A 24,868-nucleotide genomic window follows, 5' to 3' on the forward strand; every position below is an offset into this window, starting at 1 on the left:
AGTACAAAGATCTTGTTTCAAGTACCACCCAATGAGCTATATAGACTTTCTCATTGAATTTCGTCGTTCAAGATAACTGATGATGAATGAGATGGTGTTCCGAAAGAATCCTTTGAGTTTGACCCCGCTTCTTTGCCCACCAATCTTGATGAAAATCATTGATTTGAAAAAGGATAACAGAGCCATGAATATTGAACCTAATGGTTTGTCTCGTGAGTTAAAGTGAAGGCAAACCTGTAATGGGTTATGGGAGAGTATGCACAGCTGAGAAATAGGAGAATTATGAAAGAGAAACTTCAATGCACAGATCTCCAAAAAAGGCAAATAGCAGCATAGAGAAAAATAAACAAATAAAATATTATTTTATTGTCTTATTGGAAATTAAAATTATGCACACTTTGATTTCCTTATAACTCAGTTTGTTTCTTGTGTGCATGTGCACTAAAACACCTTTGAAAAGAGAAGTAAGATGATGAAGCTTTGAATTGAAAGAGTTAGCAAATCTACTCACATTGTAGCTCATGAAATTAAAGATTTTGATGCAAACTCAAAATCTGAAAAGAGGGAATGAATTCATGTAAAAAGAGAAACCTGATTTAGGATTGGAATTAGGGTGTTATGTGACAGATTGTATTATGGTGTATTAGGGGTATTTTTGGTAGTTAAATAGGGTGTACTTAGTTAATTTTACATTTTAATTAAATTATTAGGGTATACTTAGATTATAGGGTGTACTCAGTTAATTTTAGAATTTTGTTTAGCAGCACTCATTACAATTCACTCTTCCAAAGCTCATTCATTACTTGCTTTTTTGCTTTGTCAATCTCAAATCCAATCTTCTTTTTGTCATAATTACTTGCTTTCTTTGTTCATCCATGTTCGAATGTTTATAACCAAGTGTCATAATTACTTTCTTTCTAAGCCCATCTTCTCCTTGATCATCTCTCTTTTTATATCTTCCATATTAGTCAAGTGCATTAAAGATTCTGCTTACCAATTCTGACTCTGAGCTTATTATGTCTTTATCTTCATATGTTTCTTTGATTCTGTCTCATCTTGTCTCAGTATAGGAAGATAGTGTAATCGAAGATTATGCCTTCCAGATTTACAGCGGAGACATTGTAGGAGACCAAGATCATATATTTCCAGAACGTAATCAAACTACAGAATATTTTCATTTTCAACGTTCAGATTTCGTTTTTCCTTGATACCGAAGATATGACTTCAAAACTATCGACCCTCTGCATTCTATATAATGCTTTCTGGTTTTTCTTATCCTCCACCTTCAAACCAAGGCCTTCTGTTTGCTATCTTTGAGTTTCAGAACTTTTTGTAATCCTCTGTTTTGTCTCTGTTCTCTGCTCATGGCACCTCCAAATGATTCTTTAAATTCAATCCTCATCGTGTCCCAACCCGAGAGTTTGGAACAATACTTTGATCTTTCTAATGGAAATCTTAGTGTTAGAGGAGTTCCATTGCTCTCTGAAGTTCCAAGCAATGTCACTTTGAATCCCTTTTATTCAATCTGCCAGCCGTCGGATGATGTTCCACTTCCTCTGCTCCACCGTGTCGGTGCCTTGTCCCACAAGGGAGGGTTCCTTGGATTCAACAAGGAGGAGCCTTCCGATAGGTTGATAAACTCCTTGGGCAGATTTAGCGGCAGGGATTTTCTTAGCATCTTTAGGTTCAAGACATGGTGGTCTACCATGTGGGTGGGAAACTCTGGGTCAAATGTGCAACTGGAGACCCAATGGGTTCTTTTTGATGTCCCTGAAATAAAGTCCTATGTCATTATCATCCCCATTGTTGATGGCTCTTTTAGGTCTGCTCTTCAACCTGGCACTGATGGCCATGTCATGATCTGTGCTGAGAGTGGTTCTATCCAAGTGAAAGCATCGAATTTCGATGCCATTGCTTATATCCATGCTTCTGACAATCCCTACAACTTGATGAAAGAGGCCTTTAGTGCTATTAGGGTCCATCTCGATACTTTTAGGCTGTTGGAAGAGAAAACAGTCCCAAATCTTGTTGACAAATTTGGTTGGTGCACTTGGGATTCCTTCTACTTAACTGTAGAACCTGTTGGTATCTGGCATGGTATCAATGAATTTGCTGAAGGCGGTGTATCTCCTCGCTTTCTCATCGTTGATGATGGCTGGCAAAGCATCAATTTTGATGATGATCAGGATCCAAATGAGGACGCGAAAAATTTAGTTCTCTGTGGGAGTCAAATGACTGCTAGGCTTCACAGGCTTGATGAGTGCAAGAAGTTCAAGAACTACAAAGGTGGATGCATGTTGGGTCCCAACGCTCCTTCATTTGATCCGAAAAGGCCAAAGATGTTGATAGGCAAAGCAGTTGAACTAGAGCATGCTGAGAAGGCCCGTGACAAGGCCATTCAATCTGGAGTCACTGACTTATCCGAGTTTGAAAGGAAAATTCAGAAGTTGAATCAGGAGTTGAATGAGTTACTTGGTGGAGAAGAAAGCAGTGTTTTTAATAATGGCTGTGAAAGAAGTCCTTGCGGGGCTGAAAGCTATGGGCTTAAGGCTTTCACAAGTGACTTGAGAACCAAGTTTAAGGGTTTGGATGATATATATGTGTGGCATGCTCTTTGTGGTGCCTGGTCTGGTGTTAAGCCAGGTGCAACCCACCTCAATGCAAAGGTCACTCCCTGCATTGTCTCTCCTGGACTTGACGGGACGATGAATGATCTCGCTGTGGATAAAGTCGTTGAGGGTGGGATGGGACTTGTTCATCCGGACCATGCTAATCTTTTATATGACTCTATGCACTCGTACCTTTCTGGAGTTGGTATCACAGGAGTCAAAGTGGATGTTATTCATGTAAGTCTTCTACACATCACCATTTTGATTTCTGCTCTGTGTTGTCTTGTATTGATAATCAAATTAATTGTGAACGCTTTATTTGTTCATATGAATTTTTCACGCAGACTCTTGAATATGTGTCCGAGGAATATGGAGGCCGTGTGGAGCTTGCAAAGGCTTATTACAAGGGGCTGAGTGATTCTCTTGTGAAGAACTTCAATGGGAGCGGGCTTATTTCTAGCATGCAACAATGCAATGACTTCTTCTTCCTTGGGACAAAGCAAATCTCTATGGGAAGAGCTGGTAAGAAAGTCTAAATAAATTGGTCTTAGTCTTGTGTACAACCTATATTTTCATTTTAAAAGTACCACATGAAATTCTTAATGAGATCATTCATGGATTATACTGTTTTTGCAACTTGCAGGAGATGATTTTTGGTTCCAGGATCCAAGTGGAGATCCTATGGGAGTTTACTGGTTACAAGGTGTGCATATGATCCACTGTTCCTACAACAGCATGTGGATGGGTCAGATGATAGTCCCTGATTGGGATATGTTCCAATCAGACCATCTGTGTGCCAAATATCATGCTGGATCCAGGGCTATCTGTGGAGGTCCAGTGTATTTAAGTGACTACGTCGGTAGCCATGATTTCGATCTCATAAAGAAGCTTGTTCACCCAGATGGTACCATTCCCAAGTGCCAGAACTTTGCCCTTCCAACAAGGGACTGCCTCTTCAAAAACCCTTTATTTGACAACAAGACTGTTCTCAAAATTTGGAACTTGAACAAGGTATATTGTGCCACTCAATGTTACTTAAGTTTGGTATATCTTTGTTGGCTTGCTTGTTTATGTCCTTTCCCACATTCGATCGTTAAATGTTTTGATTTTTTTTATACTTGTTTCATAGTATGGTGGAGTGATTGGAGGGTTCAACTGCCAAGGGGCTGGTTGGGACCCCAAGGAGCACAGGATCAAAGGCTATCCAGATTGCTACAAGCCAATCTTTTGTTCAGTGCATGTTTCTGATATTGAATGGGACCAAAACATAGAAGCAGCCTATTTGGGCAAGGCTGAAGAGTACCTGGTCTATCTCAACCAGGCTGATGAGCTGCGCCTTGTGACTCCAAAATCTGCTGCAATTCAAAGCACTCTCCAGCCGTCTTCGTTCGAGCTTTTCACCTTTGTGCCAGTCCAAAAGCTCAGCGATAGAATCAAATTCGCGCCAATTGGACTTACAAACATGTTCAACAGTGGAGGAACCGTCCAAGAGTTGGAGTACGAAAGTGAGGGTGAGTTTAGTGCCAAGATGAAGGTTAAAGGAGGAGGCAATTTCTTGGCCTACTCAAGTGGATGTCCAAAGAAATGTTATTTGAACGGTGCTGAGGTGGCTTTCGAGTGGTCCGAGGGCAAACTGAACTTGAGTCTTCCTTGGGTTGAAGAAGCTGCTGGCATTTCTGAGTTGGGTTTTGTGTTTTGATTTTAGATGCTACTGAATTACTTCCTTTTCATTTTCTCATTTTGTGGGACTGAACTTGGCACTTTTGCAGTTAGGAAAATATGGAAGAATGTATCTCCATATTCATCCTCTTTATTAAATGTATAGTCTCTAAAGATTGATTAATATAAATTCACCCCCCTTTAACTTAAATATAATTAATACCACAAATAGAAAATACAACGAATCATCGAAATACGGTGAATCATAAAACATACAATGAAATGAATCATCATTGTTTAACCTTCCATCTGTTATACATCACTTGTTTTCATCTCGAACCATCTCTTATTATGTGTACGTAGTCGGATTCTAGTTGCATTATTTGTGTATGCATGCAGACAAATAAGATCGTTGGCCATTAAAATATATATGTCTAGAAACAAATTAATTTGTTAACCTTAAGTTGATCGACGAAACCATCCACAGTTATATCTGTTTTCAAATTGCGGCCAGAGAAAGATCAGATCGATCACTACAGCCTTATGTGATAATTTTGTAATTTTGTAGCGCGTCAGGGAAAAAAAAAACAAGAAAACAATATAAACGTTATTTAAGGCCATCTTTTGCATTGTGATGATTTAAGATCATGTATTGAGCAAAGCTTTAAATCTGAATCTCCATCTCTCTTAACTGCACTCTTTGATCATACATTCATTCCGAGACCAATCCGATGGTTGCAGTTGAAGAGATGGAGCTCTCTTCAGAGCAAAGCACGTCCACCCAACTGGTCACAAGCAAGAAGGGTGGCCTTAGAACCATGCCTTGTATCATCTGTATGTGAAATCTCCTGTTAAAAGTGTTTGATATTAACTTACTAACGAATTAGCGTTTGAGTATATATGTATTTCTACTTTGAGAAGCAAAAGTTTATGTGAATTTCATACGTGCAGCAAACGAGGCATTGGAAAGGGTTGCAAGCATTGGGCTTCATGCAAATATGATCTTGTACTTGTTATATGAATATAACATGGATGCCGCCACCGGAGCTAGTATCTTGTTCTTGTGGTCAGCCATATCGAACTTTACGCCTATCGTCGGGGCTTTTCTCTCCGATTCTCACTTGGGTCGCTTTGGTACTATCGCATGGGGATCAGTTGTTAGCCTGCTTGTAAGAAAATTTGCTCAACTTCTCCATACAATTAGTAATTTTTTTTATTTTATACCAGATTTATGAAATTATTTGCAGGGGACGACTATGTTATGGTCAACAGCAATAATTCCACATGCAAGACCAGTCCATTGCAACAACCCATTAAAAGAAAATTGTGTCTCTGCAAACACAGCCCAACTGATGCTTCTGCTTGCATCATTTGGTCTCCAGTCGATTGGGTCTGGTGCGATCAAGCCATGCTCAATGGCCTTTGGAGCAGACCAGATGGACAAGGCAGACAACCCCAAGAATGAAAGGGTTTTACAGAGCTTCTTCAATTGGTACTATGCTTCAGTTGGAGTCTGTGTCATGTTTTCAGTGACAGCCATAATTTATGTTCAAACGCAATTTGGTTGGGTTGTGGGTTTTGGGATTCCTGTAGGCCTCATGTTCTTGTCCGCTCTTCTATTTTTCTTGGGATCTTCCCTTTATGTTAAAGTGCCTCCAAACAAGAACTTGTCTGCTGGCCTTGTTCAAGTGATTGCGGCTGCTTGGAAAAACAGACACTTGGCGTTGCCAGTGTCACCAAAGAATTTTGATGCATGGCATTGTATCAAAAGTTCAAAGTTTGCCACTCCAACGGATAATTTAAGGTATATGCTCATGTTAAAATACTATATAGTATATTACTCAGGCTTAGCTATGATATTTTATATGAACACGTAAATGATCTTTATATGTTCGACATACATGTCACCAGAGAAATATAATCGACTCATACAATAATATTACTTGTGGCTTAAGTTTGCTGTCAATGACTTCATTTCTTTTGATTACATAGGCACGAATCAAATTCTTAACCTATCCTGATATTAATTTGTCTGGCCTCTCTCATCCACTTAGTCTAATTTGCAAATCTTTGGCTCCTTTTTTTAAGGTGCCTAAATAAGGCTTGCATGATCAGAAGTCCTGAGCAGGACATAGCTTCTGATGGGTTGGCCAACGATCCATGGAGTTTGTGCACTGTAAGACAAGTACAAGAGCTGAAAGCACTGATCAGAATCCTGCCCATTTGGTCTACTGGCATTATAATAGCGATGACAACCACTCAACACTCATTCGCTGTGCTCCAAGCAAACGCCATGGACAGGCACATCCTGGGCAAAATCCAAATCCCAGCAGCCTCCCTTTCCACGTTTGCCGTTCTCACCCTGGTAATATGGGTGGCCATCTACGACCGGATACTAGTCCCGTTGGTGGCCAAGTACACAAAAAGACCGCGTGGGTTTACCTTCAAGCAAAGAATAGGGGCAGGACTAGTAATCTCTTGTTTGGCCACAGCTGTGGCAGCAGAGGTTGCAAGGCAGAGAAGAAAAATAGCAATTGAGGCGGGTTTTCTGAGCAACCCAGGGGGTATAGTGAGCATGTCTGCCATGTGGTTGGTGCTACAGTACTGCCTGTCTGGACTTTCAGAGGCTTTGAATTCAATTGGGCAGCTAGAATTCTACTACTCTCAGTTCCCAAAGAGCATGTCCAGTATTGCAATGGCTCTTTTGTCATTTGGGGGTGCATTTGGGAGCTTGCTTGGGAGTTTGGTTGTGAACATTGTGGATGATGTGACCAAAAAAGATGGTGTGAGTTGGGTTTCAAAAAACCTCAACAAGGGTCACTATGATTATTACTATTGGCTTCTTACTGTTTTGAATGTGGTAAATGTCTTCTACTTTTTACTGTGTGGTTGGTTATATGGGCCTTGTGAAGACAAAAATAATTGGGATGAGGAAGAAGAAGGCATGAAAGAGATGGAAGAGATGGAAAAATTGTCGATCAAGTCCGGCGAGTATGCGGTTGTCTACTCATCAGCTTGATTTAGCTCATCATGTGTTTTTTCTTATATTTTCCTTTGAAGCACATCAGTAAAACTTGCTGAGCATAAAATGTATAGACTTACACAGATGTCAATCCAATGAGTTTTATGCTTTGAGAAATGAATCTACAAATGGTTTGTGTATTTGAATTAAAATTAAATTTGTTTTCCAACTTGTCTTTGAGAAAATTCCAGGAAGCCAAATTGAAACTCAATCACTTTAAGACATAGTTGCTGAAGTAACTTTGTTTAGTAATTTTAACCAAGTGGTTTGGCACCCGTCATCTAAAAATAATTTCCTTAATGCCCAAGGAATTGTGGCCACAGAAGGATCAGCTCGAGGATTATAGTCTTCAGAGTTGAAAATTTGACAGAATAATGAATCTGATGGATGGGGATCATCAGCTTAGGGTTGGTTTGGTTGCCTGCAATTAGCTAGTGACATCAGATCATACCAGTCCTCACAAGCTTCTAGTAGTTTTTTTAAGTTGAAAGTGCTTCAGAGTTGAAAAGCACTTGAAAGTTGAAAAAGTGCTTCACATATAATAAAATGGTCAAGAGACAGAGAGGAACAAAGTAAAGTTACTAATTGGGATTCTTCAAGGGCCTGCTTATGTGCAGCAATCTTTACTGTTATAAATCAACTGAAATTTACAAATACCCTTTTTATTTATTTATTTATTTATTGAGTACAAGCAATAGTTTAAACTATAGGAGAGGGAGATTTCTCACACACACATAACTATGATGCCGTGAAGGTTCGTTTTTCACTGGGCTAGACCCGTTGGCATCCTTTGTTTTATTTAAATGTTGATCACCGAACTCAAAGTAGCACTTGACTGAAAACAAAGGGTGAAAAAAACAAAGCCACACGCCTTCAAGTTTAATTAGTATATATATTATTTTCACACTTTCACACTCAAAAATACTTCACTTTAGTGGATCATGCATACAGAAAGTGATACAAATATTCCCATGAAAATGTGTTTAACAACTACCTTGTTTACATCTTTGCATATAAAATTATGTAAAGACACATTAATAATCATGATCGACAGTAATCTAGGTTATTTCAAATTATTAATGATGAAAAGGCACAGCAAAAATTGTAATTAGCGGCTTGTTTTCATCTTGAGCCAGCATTCCGCGACAGTGATGTAGGTTATTTCAAATTATTATTTGCAGTCGGATTCTGCTCAGTTGTATGTGCACGTAGACAAACGATAGTTGACCAATTAAAATGTCTTGAAACAAATTAATTTGGTCCGACCTCGAAACCATCCACGGTTATATCTATTTTGTATTTGTGGTCACAGAAAGATCAGATCGAGAATTATAGCATGCTGATGTTGCTGCAGCTGCTCAAAATACTGCTCTATTATTCTCTTTGGTGATGATAAACTCTATGAGACAATTTTGTAATTTTGTAGCGTTGGAAAAACATTGAAAACTAAATTAACATTATTTAAGGCCATCTTTTGCATAGTGCAATCCAAACTGGAAGATGCCGTGGCAGAAAACAAAATAGTGAAAATGATTTGTTTTTTGGTTTTTTTAAATAGTAACAATGATTTATGATGATGATTGCTTAGTTGCTGTTGTCTTTGTCAAAGCTTTAAATCTGCCTGTCCATCTCTCTTAACTGCATACATTCATTCTGAGACCAATCCGATGGTTGCAGAGATGGAGCTCTCTTCAGAGCAAAGCAAGCCCGCCCAACTGGTCACAAGCAAGAAGGGTGGCCTTAGAACCATGCCTTGTATAATCTGTATGTGACATCCCTTGTTAAGTATTTGATATTAACTTATGGACGGGTTAGCGCTTGAGTGCTTCTGTATATATGTATAATGTATTTGTACTTTGAGAACCAAAAGTTTATGTGAATTTCATACGTGCAGCAAACGAGGCATTGGAAAAGGTTGCAAGCTATGGGCTTCAAGCAAATATGATCTTGTACTTGACATCTGAATATCACATGGAGAACGCCACCGGAGCTAGCATCTTGTTCTTGTGGTCAGCCATGTCGAGCTTCACGCCTATCATCGGGGCTTTTCTATCCGATTCTCACTTGGGTCGCTTTCGTGTGATCACATTGGGAACAGTCGTCAGCCTACTTGTAAGCAAATTTGCTCAACTTCTCCATACAGTTGGTATTTTTGTGCCTACTTGTCACATACAAATGACCAGAATGTGCTTATTTGACTTTAGACTTCAGAGATTTATGAAATTATTTGCAGGGGGAGATTTTGCTATGGCTAACAGCAGTATTTCCGCAAGCAAGACCAGTCCATTGTGACGACCCATCAAAAGAAAAATGCATCTCAGCAAACACAAGCCAAGTGATGCTTCTGTTTGCCTCATTTGGTCTCATGTCCATTGGATCTGGAGGGATCAAGCCATGCTCACTAGCCTTTGGAGCAGACCAGCTGGACAAGCCAGACAGCCCCAAGAACGAAAGGGTTTTGCAGAGCTTCTTCAACTGGTACTATGCTTCAGTTGGAGTCTCAGTCATGTTTGCAGTGACAGTGATAGTTTATGTTCAAGTTCAGTTTGGTTGGGTTGTGGGTTTTGGAGTTCCTGTAGGCCTCATGTTATTGTCCGGTCTTCTGTTTCTCTTGGGATCTTCCCTTTATGTTAAGGTGCCTCCAAACAAGAACTTGTCTGCTGGCCTTGTTCAAGCGATTGCGGCAGCTTGGAAAAACAGGCACTTGGCGTTGCCACCAAAGAACTTTGATGCATGGCATAGTCCCAAAGGTTCAAAGTTTGTCACTCCAACGGATAATTTAAGGTACATGAACATAGATTGCATAATCATGTTTATTTTATAAGTATAAGCTTATGGAACTTAGGCTTAGCTATGATATTTTATGTTATATTGTACATAAAAACCAAAACCAATGAAACCCATATTTGAGGAGGAACTTTTATATGAACCTGTTATAAATGATCTTTTATGTCACACATACATGTCGCAAGAGAACTATCACATATGAAACCGTACAATAATGTTGGCTTAAGTTTGGTGTCAAACTTAGTGTCTTTTGATCACATAGGAATGGATCAAATCCTTAACCTTTCCTGATATTAATTTCCCTAACCTTTCTCATCCACTTGGTCTAATTTGAATATTTTTGGCTCATGTAAGGTACCTAAATAAGGCTTGCATGATCAGAAGCCCTGAGAAGGACATAGGCCCTGATGGGTTGGCCAAAGATCCGTGGAGTCTGTGCACTGTTAGGCAAGTAGAAGAGCTGAAAGCACTGATCAGAATCCTGCCCATTTGGTCTAGTGGCATTATGATCGGGGCGACGATCGCCCAGCACTCATTCCCTGTGCTCCTAGCAAACACCATGGACAGGCATTTCCTGGGCAAAATCAGAATCCCAGCAGCCTCCTTTTCCCTGTTTGGCATTCTCACCCTGACAGTATGGGTGGCCATCTATGACCGGATACTAGTCCCATTGGTATCCAAGTACACAAAAAGGCCGCGTGGGTTTAGCTTCAAGCAAAGAATTGGGGCAGGACTAGTAATCTCTTGTTTGGCCACAGCTGCTGCAGCAGAGGTTGAGAGGCAGAGAAGAAAAACAGCAATTCAGGAGGGTTTTCTGAGCAATCCAAAGGGTGTAGTGAGCATGTCTGCCAATTGGCTAGTGCTACAGCACTGCCTCACTGGACTTGCAGAGGCTTTGAATGCAATTGGGCAGCTAGAATTCTACTACTCTCAGTTCCCAAAGAGCATGTCCAGTATTGCAGTGGCTCTTTTGTCACTTGGGTTTGGATTTGGGAGCTTGGTCGGGAGTTTGGTTGTGAGCATTTTGGATGATGTGACCAAAAAATATGGTGTGAGCTGGATTTCAAGTGACCTCAACAGGGCTCACTATGATTATTACTATTGGCTTCTTACTGCTATGAGTGTGGTAAACTTCTTCTACTTTTTACTGTGTAGTTGGTTATATGGGCATTGTGAGGACAAGAAGATTTGGGATGAGGGCGAGGGCACAAAAGAGATGGAAGATTTGTCAAAGTCCGGCGAGTATGCGGTTATCTTCTCTGCTTGATTTTGATACAATAGATATTGGAGAAGAGGAATTCGAACATTGAGCTACAAACCCCTTGCATATTCTCTGTTTAGTTTAGCTCATGTGTTCTCATTTTTTTGAAATGTTTGCACACTAGTAAAACTTGATGAGCATAAAATGTAGACTTACACATCCAATGACTATTATGATTTGAGAATTTGAGTCTACACATGGTTTGTGTATTTGAATTAAAATCAAGTTGGTTCCAACTTGTTATGCGTGGACCGAATTTTCAGTTTTACATTCTCAGTTAAGCAAATCCCGGAGAGCAGAATTTTTATTTGCTTAGTTGAGTAGATTGGCATTGTTTCTCTATGTAAAGTGTCGCAAGGTGTCTATTGGTAGTCTGAATTTCTATTAGGGCCTAATAGCCTTTTTGCTTATGGGCTTTAATGAAGTAATTCTTAGAGCACTTCCACCCATGGTGCCATGACAAAGGGTAAGGACAAGTAAAGGCAGACACGATTCATGTGAATAGTGCTTGTCCTAGCATTTTTTTTTTTCCATCCATTGCCATAGCAACCCAAGGGCAATTACTATTCACATGAGATTAATAATAATAATAAAAATAAAAAGGTTAGGTATGTATAAAAAAAAAAGATTCTAAATTTTTTGATAATTTTTCAGAATTTTTTTTCAATTAAAATTTTTTTTTCTTCCCTAACGTCAGCGCCCTCAAGCAACAGCTCGAGTTGTTCTTGTCTTTGGGCCTGCCCCCAGTTTTCATGAAGCCCACCATCTGCTCGGGCTAGATTTGTGCGGTAGAGTAGGTTTCTTCAACCTGGGAAGGGGGGCTTTTTGCCCAGGAGGGCACTGCAGTGGAAGTGCTTTTAGGGAAAAAAGGAAGAAAAGAAACCCACGCGATTAAATTTTCAGGTCTTTTTCGAGTCAATTTGCCATTACTTGTTTAGTAAACGGGTGGGTTTCGGGTCAACCTACTAAAATGCCTATGTAACCTGTTTAACAAAACGATTCATGGTGAGTCAACCTGCCGACCCGCTAACTCAGTAAAACACCTATTTAACCCCCCAAATACTCGTGTAACTTGCCAATCCGCCAACTTGTTTATTTTTTTATTCTTCATTTTATTCTAATTTTTATTTATTTATTTATGTCTTTTAGTTGCTACCACTTAGCATGTCAACTTGATACACAACTCGAAACCCACTCGGGAAATTAGCGGGTCAACTCGACACTACACGTTTATTAAATGGGTCAGGTTTGGGTTGAGCATTCTTAACACATATGATCTTGATATGACGCGAACCCGATACATATTAATTACTAAATATTCTTTAATTTGATGGATTTTTTTCAGAGATGATCTTTAAATTATAATTTTTAAAATAAATTATTAATTATAATTTATGTATAGTGAAATTTTCTAATCATAACATTACATACATGGAATGTACTTAATTTCATCATTATTATCATTTATTTTCTTCACAAATTCAACTACCTACAAGTTTGGCCCCTGAATTTTTTTTCTTTCTAATACCTATAAGAGCTCGTTTGGTTCAATGTTTAGAAACTTAATAATGGATAGGAAACTGTATTTTCATGTTTGGTAAGCCCACTCTCGATAATGGAATGTCCTTGGCTCATATTGGGAATCTTTTTCCCATGGAAAAACATGTAATACCCTTTTAAAGATTAAATTACCCATATTCTAATTTTCAAATACTTTTCATTGATAACTTTGAATGATTGGAAAACTTAACAACTCCATTCCTAATCTTGTACAAATCAAACATGGAAATAAGAGAAATTACCTTCGCTGGTCTTCATTTCCCAACATTCCCAATACGAGAATGAACATCTTCCATATTCATCTCCCATTGTTCATTTCACAAACTAGCGTGTCTGCATGCAATGTTATCCCCAGTAGGGATGACATAAATCCTCATCGGATCGGGTCCCCAACTCTAATGAGAGGATATTTCAGGGGAAAATAAGAGGCTGGTACGGAGATCCCCAGATTTATAAAATCCTTGATTGGGAACGGGCCAGGGATGATATTGTTATTCTCATCTCTGAACACAGCGTGAAAAGTAATATATTTATCTTTAGGTAGTTTATAATATAATATAACCATGCATGATTATATAATATAATATATATTTAGTTTTGTCAAATTGAATTGAGATTATTTTGAGTCAATGAGTTGAATTTTATAATTCAATTAAATGAAATTTAGTTAAAAGATAATTTAAGGTGAAAAATTAGTGTTACAATATATGATTAATATTTTTGTAAAATAAAAATTGGGGATTCGGGGTGAGTTTTGTAGGTAGCTCCCCGACGGGGATGGGAATTCCCCAAAAATTCTTAGGCCTTCTCCAACTCATGAGGGGCTAAATCCAAATTTTCCCTCCAAAAAGTAACTATTTGGTTTTTGCCAGAACTCAAATCGTTTTTCTCCCAACCCTTCAGACTCAAATTTTAAGTCCACAACTTTATTAAATTGTTTAAGAATGGTTTAAGTCTATTTTTTATTTTTATTTTTTATGGATAACTTTTCTTTATTCAATCTTTTTAAATAACTTCATAATTAAATTTTTTGAACAATTTGACCTAAAAAAATTGAAATTCCACAAATATAATTTGACCTAGATTAATTTAAAATATTTTTTTCACCATTGGATTTAAATTTCGACCATTGGATTTAAATTTCAGCAATTAGATTTTTTTTTTACCATTAAAATAGTATAGATTTAATCTAGATCGTTGATTTAAGTTACATTTAGAATATAAAAAAAGAAAAAAAAAACCAAATTTCAATTGTTGCCATTGGATTCCAACGGCAGCTTCACAGTAGCTTGACAAGTGGCTGGACAAGCAGAAAAAAAGCAACAACACAGTAGGTCAGATGGGGCCCACGTCAGATGCTGTGCATGTGGGCTGTTTTAGGTGCAGTGGGGCTCCATTGAATATTGTTGGGTCCAAATTTGGGTTTTCTCAAATTTTAGGTCCTTCATTTTCTTGAATTGGGAGAGACGAGCAATATTTTGGGTTTAAGTCCTTGGGTTGGAGATGACATATAAGGAATAGGGAGGGAGGTGGTATTGTCATATCCGGCTCCGAAGGAAAAGCACGGACCCCAAAATGTTTATCAAATCCAGCTGAAAAAACCCCTCAAATCCATCACACTCTACTCCCTGTATAAAAACTCTGCACAGCGACTCGTGTACCCAAAGTACACATCCGATTGCTCCATCCTCCATCGTCGGATCAACCATTCATTCTCCAAAACCGTTTATCAGAAGCTATGGCTCCGATTGCAGTCGGCGATGTGATACCGGACGGTACTCTGTCTCACTTCGACGAGGAGGACAAGGTCCAAGCGGTCAACATCCACTCTCTCGCCGCCGGTAAAAAAGTCATCCTCTTTGGCGTCCCCGGTGCCTTCACCCCAACTTGCAGGTGAACCCTCAATATCTCAATCTTCGATTTTTGGGATAAAGAATTTTGTGTAAACCCTGTGTTTGCTTTGCTCTGAATTTATACAGAGCGAGCCTAATTTGCCCTCGTGTTTGATATATGTTAATATTTTTTATGCTTTAAAATTATTTGCTGAGAATTCGAGGTTGGTTTCTTCTGTGTTTATGGTTTTACAGTTTGAAGCATGTGCCTGGATTCATTGAGAAGGCAGACGAGCTTAAATCAAAGGGTGTTGACAAAATTCTGTGTCTTAGCGGTAAAGCTCTCACTGCATTTTGGTTTACAAGCAGCAACTGTAGTGGCACTTTTCAAGGATTATTCTTTGAATTTGATTGATGTGTGGATTCATAGACTAAGCCAAAACACTTTTCTTCAGTTGATCAATGATCATACATATTATTCTGATATGGTTGGCTTGGCTGGATCACAGGTTCATAATATCATAAATTATAGTGTTTTAGATAGTATTATGTGGGATATAAGAGTTTAAGGAGATTCATGATTCTTTGAAGACAAAGAACTTAACTTGAGTGAGGCAAATGCTTCCTATGTATACAGTTACTGATAGTAATTAATCAAGTGTTCTTAAGAAGAAGAAAAAAAACTAGTGAAGTGTTCCTAGATATTTGATTAGATCATCCTATGTTGCCCGGAACACCTATTGGATTATTTTGAATGAGTAATGTTTGCAGACTTGAGGTTAGTTTGTTTTCTATTCTTCTGCATTGAACACAAACACGGCTTCATAACATAAGATAACATTCGTGTTCTGTGTTATCACCCGCCTCTTGTTGCTGTGCATTTCCGGTATATGGTCATTACATTACTTGATGTGGTATTGTCACGGGGTTGCCACATGAGTTTGTGAATGAGAAAGAATTTGTGAATTTTTTTGTACCCCTAACAATCAATCATGAGAATAAGATGTGACTTCGCCCACTGAACATATGTGTTTTCACGCTTACTTGGTGGTTTACTCTTATTGATCCATCGAAAATGCTGTTGAATTCAAGTCTATAGTCTCTACAAAGGAAATTTCATTTATGTGCAATCAGATATCTAATATAAAGCTTTGGTTCCTGTTTGCAGTGAATGACCCCTTTGTGATGAAGGCTTGGGCTAAATCATTCCCTGAGAACAAGCATGTCCTTTTCCTTGCTGATGGCTCAGCAAAATACACCCATGATCTTGGCCTTGAGCTTGACCTTTCGGAGAAAGGACTTGGAACTCGTTCTAGGAGGTTTGCTCTCCTAGTCGATGACCTCAAGGTGAAGGCTGCAAATATTGAAAGCGGAGGAGAATTTACCGTCTCCAGTGCTGATGATATCCTCAAGGCTCTTTGAATATTCCCTTCTCCCACCCTTAGCTTGCTCCTCCTTGTATCGAGAGTTGAGCCACCCCTTCTATATTGCCTCTAGCTTTTTTAGGCTATGTGGATCTTGAAATCTTCTGTCAAGTACTTTCTCTAATGAAAATAAAGGAGCAGTTTTGTGGGTTGGCTTAAAGTTTCTTGCTCCTTGAAGGCATTGTTTCAATGTTTACCTGCATATGGGGATACCTGAGGCAGGATATTCAAATGTTGCTTGGGCCTAGAGCTAAATACAAATTAATTCTCAATTTAACATCAGTATCAATTACCTAGTACATATAATTTGGAACCCAACAAATTAACATACCAATTCATAGCATTTGTTGTCGGCCTGTTACGGAGAGTTCAACATTTGATCATTAGTCCAAATATTTGTCCAAATAAAGGACCTATATTGAATACGACGTTTTTTGTTTTTTGTTGTTTTGTTTATTTATTTGAATAAGTGAGTCTATAGGGGAAGGGATTCAAATTTGAGTGTCTGGGAGAGGAACTCGAATTTGGATATCTGTGAGAGGAATTCCAACTTGAGTGCAGAGAGACAAGATCACTGACCTTGCACGTCTGTTACAACTTCTCTTTATTTTTTGGCTGGTACGTATGAGGTGGAAAGGAAGGGGGAGGAAATATATCTTATTTTGACCAGATTAACAAATGGTGATTTTGGAATTTGGGTGATTGTGCCTGCCTACAGCTTCATTTCAACTGTGACAGTTGAACCTGGACCCTGTGGCCTTCCCTCCCACCAAAACCAAGGTGGTTGTTAAAGCTAAACATTTTAATACAAAAAATGACATATTTGGTTCAACTTTAAACGACAGAGGATCACCTAAGAACCCACAATTACTTGGGAAACTTGCCATATTATCATTCAAACTAAATGAACTTGGCTGCATAATTGAAAAAGGCAATTCGATTGTGCAATGCAATCTGATGGGGTGTGAGCAAATTTCTCTCAGAGGAGACAGCTAAATCGTGGCATTTTTTCGGGCAAAGAGCCTTAACTAAGCAAAGCAAAATTTGTTATTCAAATGCTAATTGTTGAAAATTAACGGGGTTCTTGGTAAAACTGTTGAAACATGTGTATAAATTAGGGTTCATGGAAATTATTTCTTTTTTTGTTGAAAATTTGAACAGCTAGCTAATGTAAATTTGAGATGCGTGCCAAATCGGAAACCATGGTCGACGGCAATCAAGCATGTGGGTCCAAAATTTTAATAATCCTCCAGGTGTTTGCATGTGTAAAAAAAGGTGGTCCTTTGATGAATTTAAATGCCTTTGCCAGGGAATCCTTAAAAACCCTTGGTATATTCTGGTTTTGAAATGGAGTGAGATTTTCATTAAATAGGAATAACACTTTTTGTTATTTTTGGCTAATAATGTAATGACACACGAAATTTTTTTTCATGTGTCATTGTATAATTGGTTAGAAATAGTGAAACAGTGATATTCCTATTACAATAATGTATTTTTGTCTGAAATGGGTAGCCTCCCCTTTTTCTAAATTTTTGCTAAAAAAAAAAAGAAAAAAGCCTTCACTAGTGAAGCATCTATTAAAAGACAATAAAAAACTATGTAAAGAAAGATTTACACACAAATGAAAACCTTTTTTTTAATCTTTTGAAAATACAAATTACTTTCCAGTATCGAAAAGCACATAGAAGGGTCAACATGTCAAGGTTTAGAACTAAATCAGATGTGAAATTGTAACAAAAAATGATTCTCCTGTAATGATATATATAAATATCATAAGGAAAATTGTTCATCTGTAATGTGTTTTACCCGGAAACAATTAACATTCTAGCTGGTTTTTACTGCTCTCCGTTTTGGTTGTCAATATAACTGCAAGTTCTTTTATTAAATTCATTTCTTCCCGTCAATGTGACTGCAAGTTGGAAACCAGCAATAAAGGGACCAAGATGACCTATAGATTAGGTACCGTTTGAGAGGGGCCCATTTTATGTAATTCAAAAAATATTTCTGTTGGATTTGAAATTTATTTAGAGGGACTAAAAAGTGCAGCGACACCCTTTGACCACAAACAAGACAACTTCCTCTTTCTCTCTCTTGCTTGCTTAATTTAAAATCTTTCTTCTTGAAATTGGAAATTAGAAGAGGACTTCTCCTTGGCTTCTATATCATCTCACACCTCAACACTCTGTTCTCAGCTCTCTTTCTACTTCTTCTTCCACTGCTTTTGTTTCAACTTTTTGTTTGAAGCCAGCCCTCTTGCTTTCTTTAAGCTGAACTTTTCAATATCATTTTACGTATATATTTGTCCAAGTTCTTTTGCTACAGAGCTACCAACTTCTGTTTCAAGTTGTGGGGTTGAAAGAATGAGTGCTTCAAAGTTCATTAAATGTGTCACAGTTGGGGATGGAGCTGTTGGGAAGACTTGTATGCTTATTTGTTACACCAGCAACAAGTTTCCTACTGTGAGTCCTTCAGCTTTAACAAAAGCTTTCTGTTTCCTTGTCTTTTCTTGCATCTATGGATATTTCTGCCATGGATTTGCTTTTACAATTTCAATCTATTCTTCTTCTTTTTCCAGTTTACTTGTTTTGTATGCTGAAAATGTAACTCTCTCTCAATTTCTGTTCTTTTTTTTTTCTTTTTTTTTTGGGTGTGGCAGGATTATGTACCCACAGTTTTTGACAATTTTAGTGCTAATGTAGCTGTGGATGGGAATATAGTAAACTTGGGGCTATGGGACACTGCAGGTAATCTGGTCTTTCCTTGTACTGATTTTCCTTACTTCTGCTCTTTCTGGGTTTCATGGGTTGGAGATAGGATTTTGGTAAATTTTTTATTTCTCACAACTTGACCTTTCTTGTCTTTTGATTTAAAGGCCAGGAAGACTACAGTAGGTTGAGGCCACTAAGCTATAGAGGTGCAGACATATTTGTGTTAGCTTTCTCTTTAATTAGTAGCGCAAGCTATGAGAATGTTCTTAAGAAGGTACCGATTCCATGGCCAATATCTTTTCATTTTAATCATTCCTGTCACCTTTTGGGTTGGGTGGTCTTTCAAATTAGGAAGATGAATAATGTTTCATCAAGTATTGAGTTTGTTTCTTCATAAACTTGGATTTGGCGTTTCACTGATTAAAGTTCATCCATTCTAATATATTTCTCAGTGGATGCCTGAACTTCGTCGATTTGCACCTAATGTCCCAATTGTTCTTGTTGGGACAAAGCTAGGTAGGCATCAACTTTGGCAATTTTGTTTCCCCAATAATGCTTTAGGGTGTTCTTAATATCACCATGCTTATATCTTCTATATATTTAAGATCTCCGCGATGACATGGGATATTTAGCTGATCATATGGGATCCAACATCATAACTTCTGCTCAGGTAATTGTTTTGTTTATTTTGGTTCTTCAAGATTGTTGCTTTCGGAAAGCATTTGGATTATGGAAAAGAAGCTCATTATGCTTAATATGCAGGGAGAAGAGCTGAGAAAGCAAATAGGTGCTGCAGCTTATATCGAGTGCAGCTCAAAGACCCAGCAGGTAGACAACTTAGAACAATATAAAATTTAGGGGATATTTCATGTCTAATCTTTTTAAGACGAATACGTTTGCTAAAGTTGTTAAATAGTATAAAGTACTTGCTTGACAATTAAGACTACTGAATTATGAACTCTGCTTGGTTGGTCAGAATGTCAAAGCTGTTTTTGATACTGCCATTAAGGTTGTTCTTCAACCTCCAAGAAGGAAGGATATGGCTAAGAAGAAAAGTCACCGAAGGTCTGCTTGCTCAATTGTGTAAGTACCTTTGTTGCTCTAATATTTTTTGTTCATCTTCAAGGGAAAATAATATGACGAGGTTCAGCTGTTCAGGGAATGAAAATAGTTCCACCTAAGGAATTACAGACTGATATATTTCAAGAACAGAATCACAACTCCTTGTGAGAGATCTAACTTTTTGTTTTGCCAATCCATAGAGATAATTACACGAGTATAAGTAGCTTTCCGCCTCGCAAATCCCAATCCTTGCCCACTCTTTCTCGCGCTTGAATCTAGAATCCTGAACCCCAACCTCTGCTTAAGAATTGATATGTGCCATTAGATTAACATGTCATTGGTGAAGTGAAGTGCATGTAGAAAGATAAATTAAACCAAATGCCGAACCAGAAAAATGGTCAGAACATGTGTCTTTCAATTCATAAATGTTTGCTGCCTTGGCTGGAGCCTCCCGTGGTCCAAGAAACTGATATGGAGCATTTTAGGGATCTTGTGTAGTAAATTTTACTAGTCATCCTCATAACCATCCACATCTTACTGTGTCTAGTCACTTTACATCCACATCGTTTTCTTGAATGCAATTTACGGGCATCTTGTGTAGTAAATTTTGTATTGCTCTTACTGATTGCAGGAGCATTGTGTGTGGAGGCTGTGCTGCTTAGGGCGAAGCCTGAGAAGGAATGCTAACCACTGCCTTTTCGAATATAAACGTTGTTTTACGGTTTCTCTTGGGGGGTTTTACAAGCTTAATCCTGACAGGCCATATATTTCTTATGTGTGTATTGTAGCTGAAGTATTTGAAAAATGTTTTGTTTTTATTTGGCAAACTGACTGGAAAGCGGAAGTGGAGGGAATTGTTCATTCTCTCATGTACTCTTACTAGGGAGGGAAATCTTTTCTTCAGTTCAGTGCATGGTTTTCTTCTGGTTTGCTTTGTATCACATTATCAATTCCTCGACACCCTTGAGCTATTTAGAACCTCATAACTAACTAAGATGGATCCTCTTTGATTTAAAGCGGCAATAATCTTGCAAAGACTTTTTAGTTTTAATGTCTGCATTTGGATCTTCATAATCTTATTAAGACTGCAATTCTCTGGTAACCGAAGATTGAAGAATTAATAAATGTAGTGAATACTTTAACTGACACCAACTCTCTTTCTCTCTCTCTCTCTCTCTCCTGAAAGACCCTAATGAATGAGGAGAGAGAATTAGATGTATCATAAATGGCTGCAGGGGGAGGCAGTTATGCAGCCAGGTGGAGACAATATCAATGCAGTGGTCCTATATATATATATATGTATATGTCTGTGATGATTTTGCCCAAACAAGGCAGGCAGGGTGACCCTGCACTGCATTAATGATCAACCTACTATCTCTTGTATTTTCTACCCACAAAATTTGTAGCTTGCATTTCTTGGCTTTCACCTGCAGACTGCAGTGGCTGCCACTGGTTTCATTTCATATGGCTGGCTGTATATATAATGAGCCAAGGCCCACCATAACTTCATTGCACCTCCCAGTGGACAAAAATTCAAACCTTTCTAGGATTAAGAACCAATGAACAGGAAACTGAATCTTTCTCAGAAATCTTCATAGAATAAAATTAAAGGTGATGGAAAGTGAAAAAAATCATAATATTACAAAGTTTTTCAAATAGATTAGAGAGTTTTGGCTTTCCCCATTTATGTTTTTGGTTTTTTATCCGAACTTATGAAGAATTTGAGATTTTGGGCTGGCCTCTGGCCTTCGATTGTTACTAACTTGGGCTTGGCCTCTGGCCTTCGATTTTGGCCTCTGGCCTCTGGCTTTCACTTGAGATTCCCCAGTTGTTATATTTTATATAGTTGAAGTTTTTAAGTTTAAAAAATAAATATTTAGGGGATAAATTGATAATTATGTAGAGTTGAGATAACCCAAGAAAATAACCCCTTAACACGTTTTGTATAAGCTTCACAAGCTATTATCGAGAAACAGGGGAAAAAAAAAAAAAAAAAGCTTCAGAATCAGAAGCTCTAACTCGCAAGCGCATTTCTTCTTCTTCCCCTTCCGATTGACATGGACTCTCCGCCAGCAAAGAGCTGGAGCATCCACAGCCGGCCTGAAATCATCGCAAAGTATAAGATCCTCGAGCGGGTCGGATCCGGAGCCTACTCGGATGTGTACAGAGCCATTCGATTCTACGACAACCTCACCGTCGCGCTCAAGGAGGTCCACGACTACCAGTCGGCGTTTCGAGAAATCGAGGCCCTCCAGGCCCTCCACAGCTGTCCCAACGTCGTCGTTTTGCACGAGTACTTTTGGCGCGAGGACGAGGACGCTGTGCTTGTGTTAGAGTTTTTGACGACTGACTTGGCCACTGTGATCAGAAGCGCTAAGAAGAGAGAGGGTGGGATTGGGCGCGGGGAGGTCAAGAGGTGGATGCTGCAAATCCTATCTGGAGTTGACGCGTGTCATCGGAATATGGTGGTCCACCGCGATTTGAAGCCCAGTAATTTGTTGATTGGTGATAATGGTGTGCTTAAGTTGGCTGATTTTGGTCAGGTAATTTTGATTGCTCGCGGATTGCTTTTGTTTTGTTTTTTTTTCTTTTCTGTTTTTGTTTCAGAAGAAAATTGCGAAACTTTGGTGTTTTATTGATGGTTATTGAGTCACATTAGGGGCTAATGATTCTTTTAAGTTTTCTTATAAGAACTATAATCATGCTTTTATAGGTATGTAGTGGATTAGATTTTCTTGGAGCTGCTTTGGATCATAATAAAGTTGTGGATTTTCGTTTGTAACATGTTTCAATGAAAAAAGTTATGAGTGAGAGAAGAGGACGGCTTTTAGGAGGAGCAAACTGGTTTAGTTTTCAATGCACTGGCATTAAGTGTCAGTCTCTAACTTAAAATTCTTAAATTTGGTAACTGCATCTATTTTGATTGATTAGTCTTCCATTGTGGTCTAAGGGGTTTTGTACCGGTCTTGATTGGAAGGTTGGCATTTTACTTTAATCTTTATCAGAACTCAGATGATCACATTTGTCATATTTGATAGAATGATTTAGATAACGGGATTTTGATTTTTTTGACTGACTTTGAATTATGTGATTATTTGTTGTATGAAAACACAAATTAGATTTGTTTGGTTGTTTGTGTTGGAGAGTTTTCGAGTTAAAATGACATCAGAACGATCTGGAATTAGTTGAATGTTAATTCTGAGGAAGCAAATCATCACATTGCTCTCTGTAGTTTGAGAAAGGATTGGTATCATCGTTCTTCATGCACTGGCTGCAGAAGATTGGCATCTTTTATGTGTAATAAGAAATCATTCACTTAAACTCACTACTTGTTATGAAATGCCTGCCTGCTAACTAGCCATTCACTTATCATAAGTTGGATTTTTGATAGTTGCTAACTCCAGGGCTCGAGTCTTAACTAGAATATTTGTAGACTTGATTTTATCCAAAATGCTGACAAAGATGTCAATTTAAACATGTCTAACATTATGTTAGTACTTTTTCATATTTAGTTTTGTTTGGTGCTTTCTACAATTTTACATTTCAACAGCTCGGAGTTATTTTTGTTATGTCCTCATTAACTTATGTAGGAGTGAACATTTAGTTTTGTCTCTATTTTTAGGCAAGGATACTCCTAGAGCCTGGATATGTTCCTGATGATGAAAACCCAGAACCATATGCACAAAGCACTCCTGGTCAATGTCAAGCAGGGTACAGAGTTCAAGAACATGGAACTATGAGCAAAGAAGAATATTTTCGAGTGTTAGATGAGGTGAAGGCGAAAGAACTTGATAAAGAAACAAGCGGTCCTGATGGAGATACATCTTGTCTAGCAACATGTACAACGAGTGACATAGAGGATGATATTTTGAAGGGTTCTTATTCATATGAGGCAGAGGAGGGTGGAGATGATAGAAATGGAGCTCTGACGTCCTGTGTCGGAACTCGATGGTTCCGAGCCCCAGAACTACTCTATGGATCCACAGATTATGGTTTAGAGATAGATCTATGGTCATTGGGCTGCATTTTTGCAGAGCTTTTGACGCTGGAGCCACTTTTTCCTGGAACTGCTGATATTGATCAGCTCAGCAGAATCATCAGTGTCCTGGGAAACTTAACTGAGGAGGTGTGGCCTGGTTGTGTTAAACTTCCTGATTACAGGATAATATCATTTAATAAAGTAGAAAATCCAGTCGGTATAGAGGCCTGCCTGCAAAACCGTTCCCCCGATGAAGTCTCCCTGGTGAAGAAACTTATTTGTTATGACCCAGCTCGGAGAGCTACGACCATGGAACTGCTTCAAGACAAGTATTTCAATGAAGAGCCTCTTCCAGTTCCTCTATCTGAGCTGCACGTCCCTCCCACCAAAGATATGAGTTCTGACTCTCCTGGTGGCTGGCAAGAATACGAAGATATGGGTACAGACTCTGATTTTGACGACTTTGCCCGTGTGAATAAGACTACCACTTCAACTGGTTCATACATTCAGTTTTCCTGAGTTCAAAGGATAACGGTGATACCAATTGTTCTTATTATTGTTATTTATTGCTTGGAAGCTTTTAGGGAATCAAAAGTATGGTTTCTTCAAATTTCAGCCTTTTTCGAGTGAAAGTATTATTAGGAGAAACTCTCCCATGTGATGGCTAGTTGTAAAACTCTTCACCCCCAGAATTTTGAATGTCTTTTTTTTTCTTCTACCCTCCTATTAAAATTGTTGGAACTTATAACAGTTGTATTAATCAGCGGCCCAAGATTTTAAAAATAAATCCAAAGTGTTTACTCACTTTCCACTTGTTTGTAGACTTATATCTATAAATCCCGATCCCCTCTTTTTGCAATCCTCAAGTCAAGCTCTATCCCCTCTTTTTGAAATCTATGCAAGGTGGAAGATTTCAAAATCAAATGGAGAACAATCAATCTTCCTTTCTTTTTGGGTTGAAAGCA

The 24,868-nt window shown here is 38.4% G+C and overlaps 6 protein-coding genes across 6 annotated transcripts; all 6 read left to right on the top strand.

The window, feature by feature from the left end:
* Nucleotides 1–1,364: 1,364 nt before the first annotated feature.
* Nucleotides 1,365–4,308, top strand: LOC117635858 (stachyose synthase-like). Its single transcript, XM_034370233.1, has 4 exons — nucleotides 1,365–2,846; nucleotides 2,954–3,131; nucleotides 3,253–3,620; nucleotides 3,739–4,308. Exons 1-4 carry the CDS (start codon nucleotides 1,365–1,367, stop codon nucleotides 4,306–4,308), a joined length of 2,598 nt encoding a protein of 865 aa, XP_034226124.1.
* Nucleotides 4,309–5,017: 709 nt separating this feature from the next.
* On the top strand, nucleotides 5,018–7,287 carry LOC117635516 (protein NRT1/ PTR FAMILY 1.1-like). Its single transcript, XM_034369821.1, has 4 exons — nucleotides 5,018–5,102; nucleotides 5,220–5,437; nucleotides 5,516–6,072; nucleotides 6,357–7,287. The coding sequence occupies exons 1-4, from the start codon at nucleotides 5,018–5,020 to the stop codon at nucleotides 7,285–7,287; spliced, it is 1,791 nt and encodes a 596-aa protein (XP_034225712.1).
* Nucleotides 7,288–8,969: 1,682 nt separating this feature from the next.
* Nucleotides 8,970–11,344, top strand: LOC117635517 (protein NRT1/ PTR FAMILY 1.2-like). Its single transcript, XM_034369822.1, has 4 exons — nucleotides 8,970–9,054; nucleotides 9,185–9,402; nucleotides 9,524–10,074; nucleotides 10,432–11,344. The coding sequence occupies exons 1-4, from the start codon at nucleotides 8,970–8,972 to the stop codon at nucleotides 11,342–11,344; spliced, it is 1,767 nt and encodes a 588-aa protein (XP_034225713.1).
* A 3,094-nt stretch (nucleotides 11,345–14,438) lies between these two features.
* Nucleotides 14,439–16,387, top strand: LOC117634272 (peroxiredoxin-2). The gene is made up of 3 exons (XM_034368305.1): nucleotides 14,439–14,791; nucleotides 14,986–15,065; nucleotides 15,899–16,387. Exons 1-3 carry the CDS (start codon nucleotides 14,637–14,639, stop codon nucleotides 16,150–16,152), a joined length of 489 nt encoding a protein of 162 aa, XP_034224196.1. The 5' UTR covers nucleotides 14,439–14,636; the 3' UTR covers nucleotides 16,153–16,387.
* A 1,799-nt stretch (nucleotides 16,388–18,186) lies between these two features.
* Nucleotides 18,187–20,947, top strand: LOC117636090 (rac-like GTP-binding protein ARAC7). The gene is made up of 8 exons (XM_034370542.1): nucleotides 18,187–18,613; nucleotides 18,811–18,898; nucleotides 19,027–19,136; nucleotides 19,315–19,378; nucleotides 19,468–19,532; nucleotides 19,625–19,690; nucleotides 19,839–19,945; nucleotides 20,556–20,947. The coding sequence occupies exons 1-8, from the start codon at nucleotides 18,515–18,517 to the stop codon at nucleotides 20,584–20,586; spliced, it is 630 nt and encodes a 209-aa protein (XP_034226433.1). The 5' UTR covers nucleotides 18,187–18,514; the 3' UTR covers nucleotides 20,587–20,947.
* An 885-nt stretch (nucleotides 20,948–21,832) lies between these two features.
* Nucleotides 21,833–24,716, top strand: LOC117636088 (cyclin-dependent kinase F-1). The gene is made up of 2 exons (XM_034370540.1): nucleotides 21,833–22,467; nucleotides 23,547–24,716. Exons 1-2 carry the CDS (start codon nucleotides 21,982–21,984, stop codon nucleotides 24,420–24,422), a joined length of 1,362 nt encoding a protein of 453 aa, XP_034226431.1. The 5' UTR covers nucleotides 21,833–21,981; the 3' UTR covers nucleotides 24,423–24,716.
* Nucleotides 24,717–24,868: the final 152 nt, after the last annotated feature.

The sequence above is a fragment of the Prunus dulcis genome, chromosome 7 (genome assembly GCF_902201215.1).
Source record: "Prunus dulcis chromosome 7, ALMONDv2, whole genome shotgun sequence".
Classification (NCBI taxonomy): domain Eukaryota; kingdom Viridiplantae; phylum Streptophyta; class Magnoliopsida; order Rosales; family Rosaceae; genus Prunus; species Prunus dulcis.

Bases quoted from the DNA above. Each gene is read 5' to 3' on its own strand.
- LOC117636088 (XM_034370540.1), top strand. From the start codon at position 21,982: ATGGACTCTCCGCCAGCAAAGAGCTGGAGCATCCACAGCCGGCCTGAA. The intron at 22,468-23,546 runs GTAATTTTGATT...CTCTATTTTTAG, and splicing joins AGTTGGCTGATTTTGGTCAG to GCAAGGATACTCCTAGAGCC.
- LOC117635517 (XM_034369822.1), top strand. From the start codon at position 8,970: ATGGAGCTCTCTTCAGAGCAAAGCAAGCCCGCCCAACTGGTCACAAGC. The intron at 9,055-9,184 runs GTATGTGACATC...TCATACGTGCAG, and splicing joins AACCATGCCTTGTATAATCT to CAAACGAGGCATTGGAAAAG. The intron at 9,403-9,523 runs GTAAGCAAATTT...AATTATTTGCAG, and splicing joins GAACAGTCGTCAGCCTACTT to GGGGAGATTTTGCTATGGCT.
- LOC117635858 (XM_034370233.1), top strand. From the start codon at position 1,365: ATGGCACCTCCAAATGATTCTTTAAATTCAATCCTCATCGTGTCCCAA. The intron at 2,847-2,953 runs GTAAGTCTTCTA...TTTTTCACGCAG, and splicing joins TCAAAGTGGATGTTATTCAT to ACTCTTGAATATGTGTCCGA. The intron at 3,621-3,738 runs GTATATTGTGCC...CTTGTTTCATAG, and splicing joins AAATTTGGAACTTGAACAAG to TATGGTGGAGTGATTGGAGG.
- LOC117635516 (XM_034369821.1), top strand. From the start codon at position 5,018: ATGGAGCTCTCTTCAGAGCAAAGCACGTCCACCCAACTGGTCACAAGC. The intron at 5,103-5,219 runs GTATGTGAAATC...TCATACGTGCAG, and splicing joins AACCATGCCTTGTATCATCT to CAAACGAGGCATTGGAAAGG. The intron at 5,438-5,515 runs GTAAGAAAATTT...AATTATTTGCAG, and splicing joins GATCAGTTGTTAGCCTGCTT to GGGACGACTATGTTATGGTC.
- LOC117636090 (XM_034370542.1), top strand. From the start codon at position 18,515: ATGAGTGCTTCAAAGTTCATTAAATGTGTCACAGTTGGGGATGGAGCT. The intron at 19,379-19,467 runs GTAGGCATCAAC...TATATATTTAAG, and splicing joins TCTTGTTGGGACAAAGCTAG to ATCTCCGCGATGACATGGGA. The intron at 19,691-19,838 runs GTAGACAACTTA...TTGGTTGGTCAG, and splicing joins GCAGCTCAAAGACCCAGCAG to AATGTCAAAGCTGTTTTTGA.
- LOC117634272 (XM_034368305.1), top strand. From the start codon at position 14,637: ATGGCTCCGATTGCAGTCGGCGATGTGATACCGGACGGTACTCTGTCT. The intron at 14,792-14,985 runs GTGAACCCTCAA...ATGGTTTTACAG, and splicing joins GCCTTCACCCCAACTTGCAG to TTTGAAGCATGTGCCTGGAT. The intron at 15,066-15,898 runs GTAAAGCTCTCA...TCCTGTTTGCAG, and splicing joins CAAAATTCTGTGTCTTAGCG to TGAATGACCCCTTTGTGATG.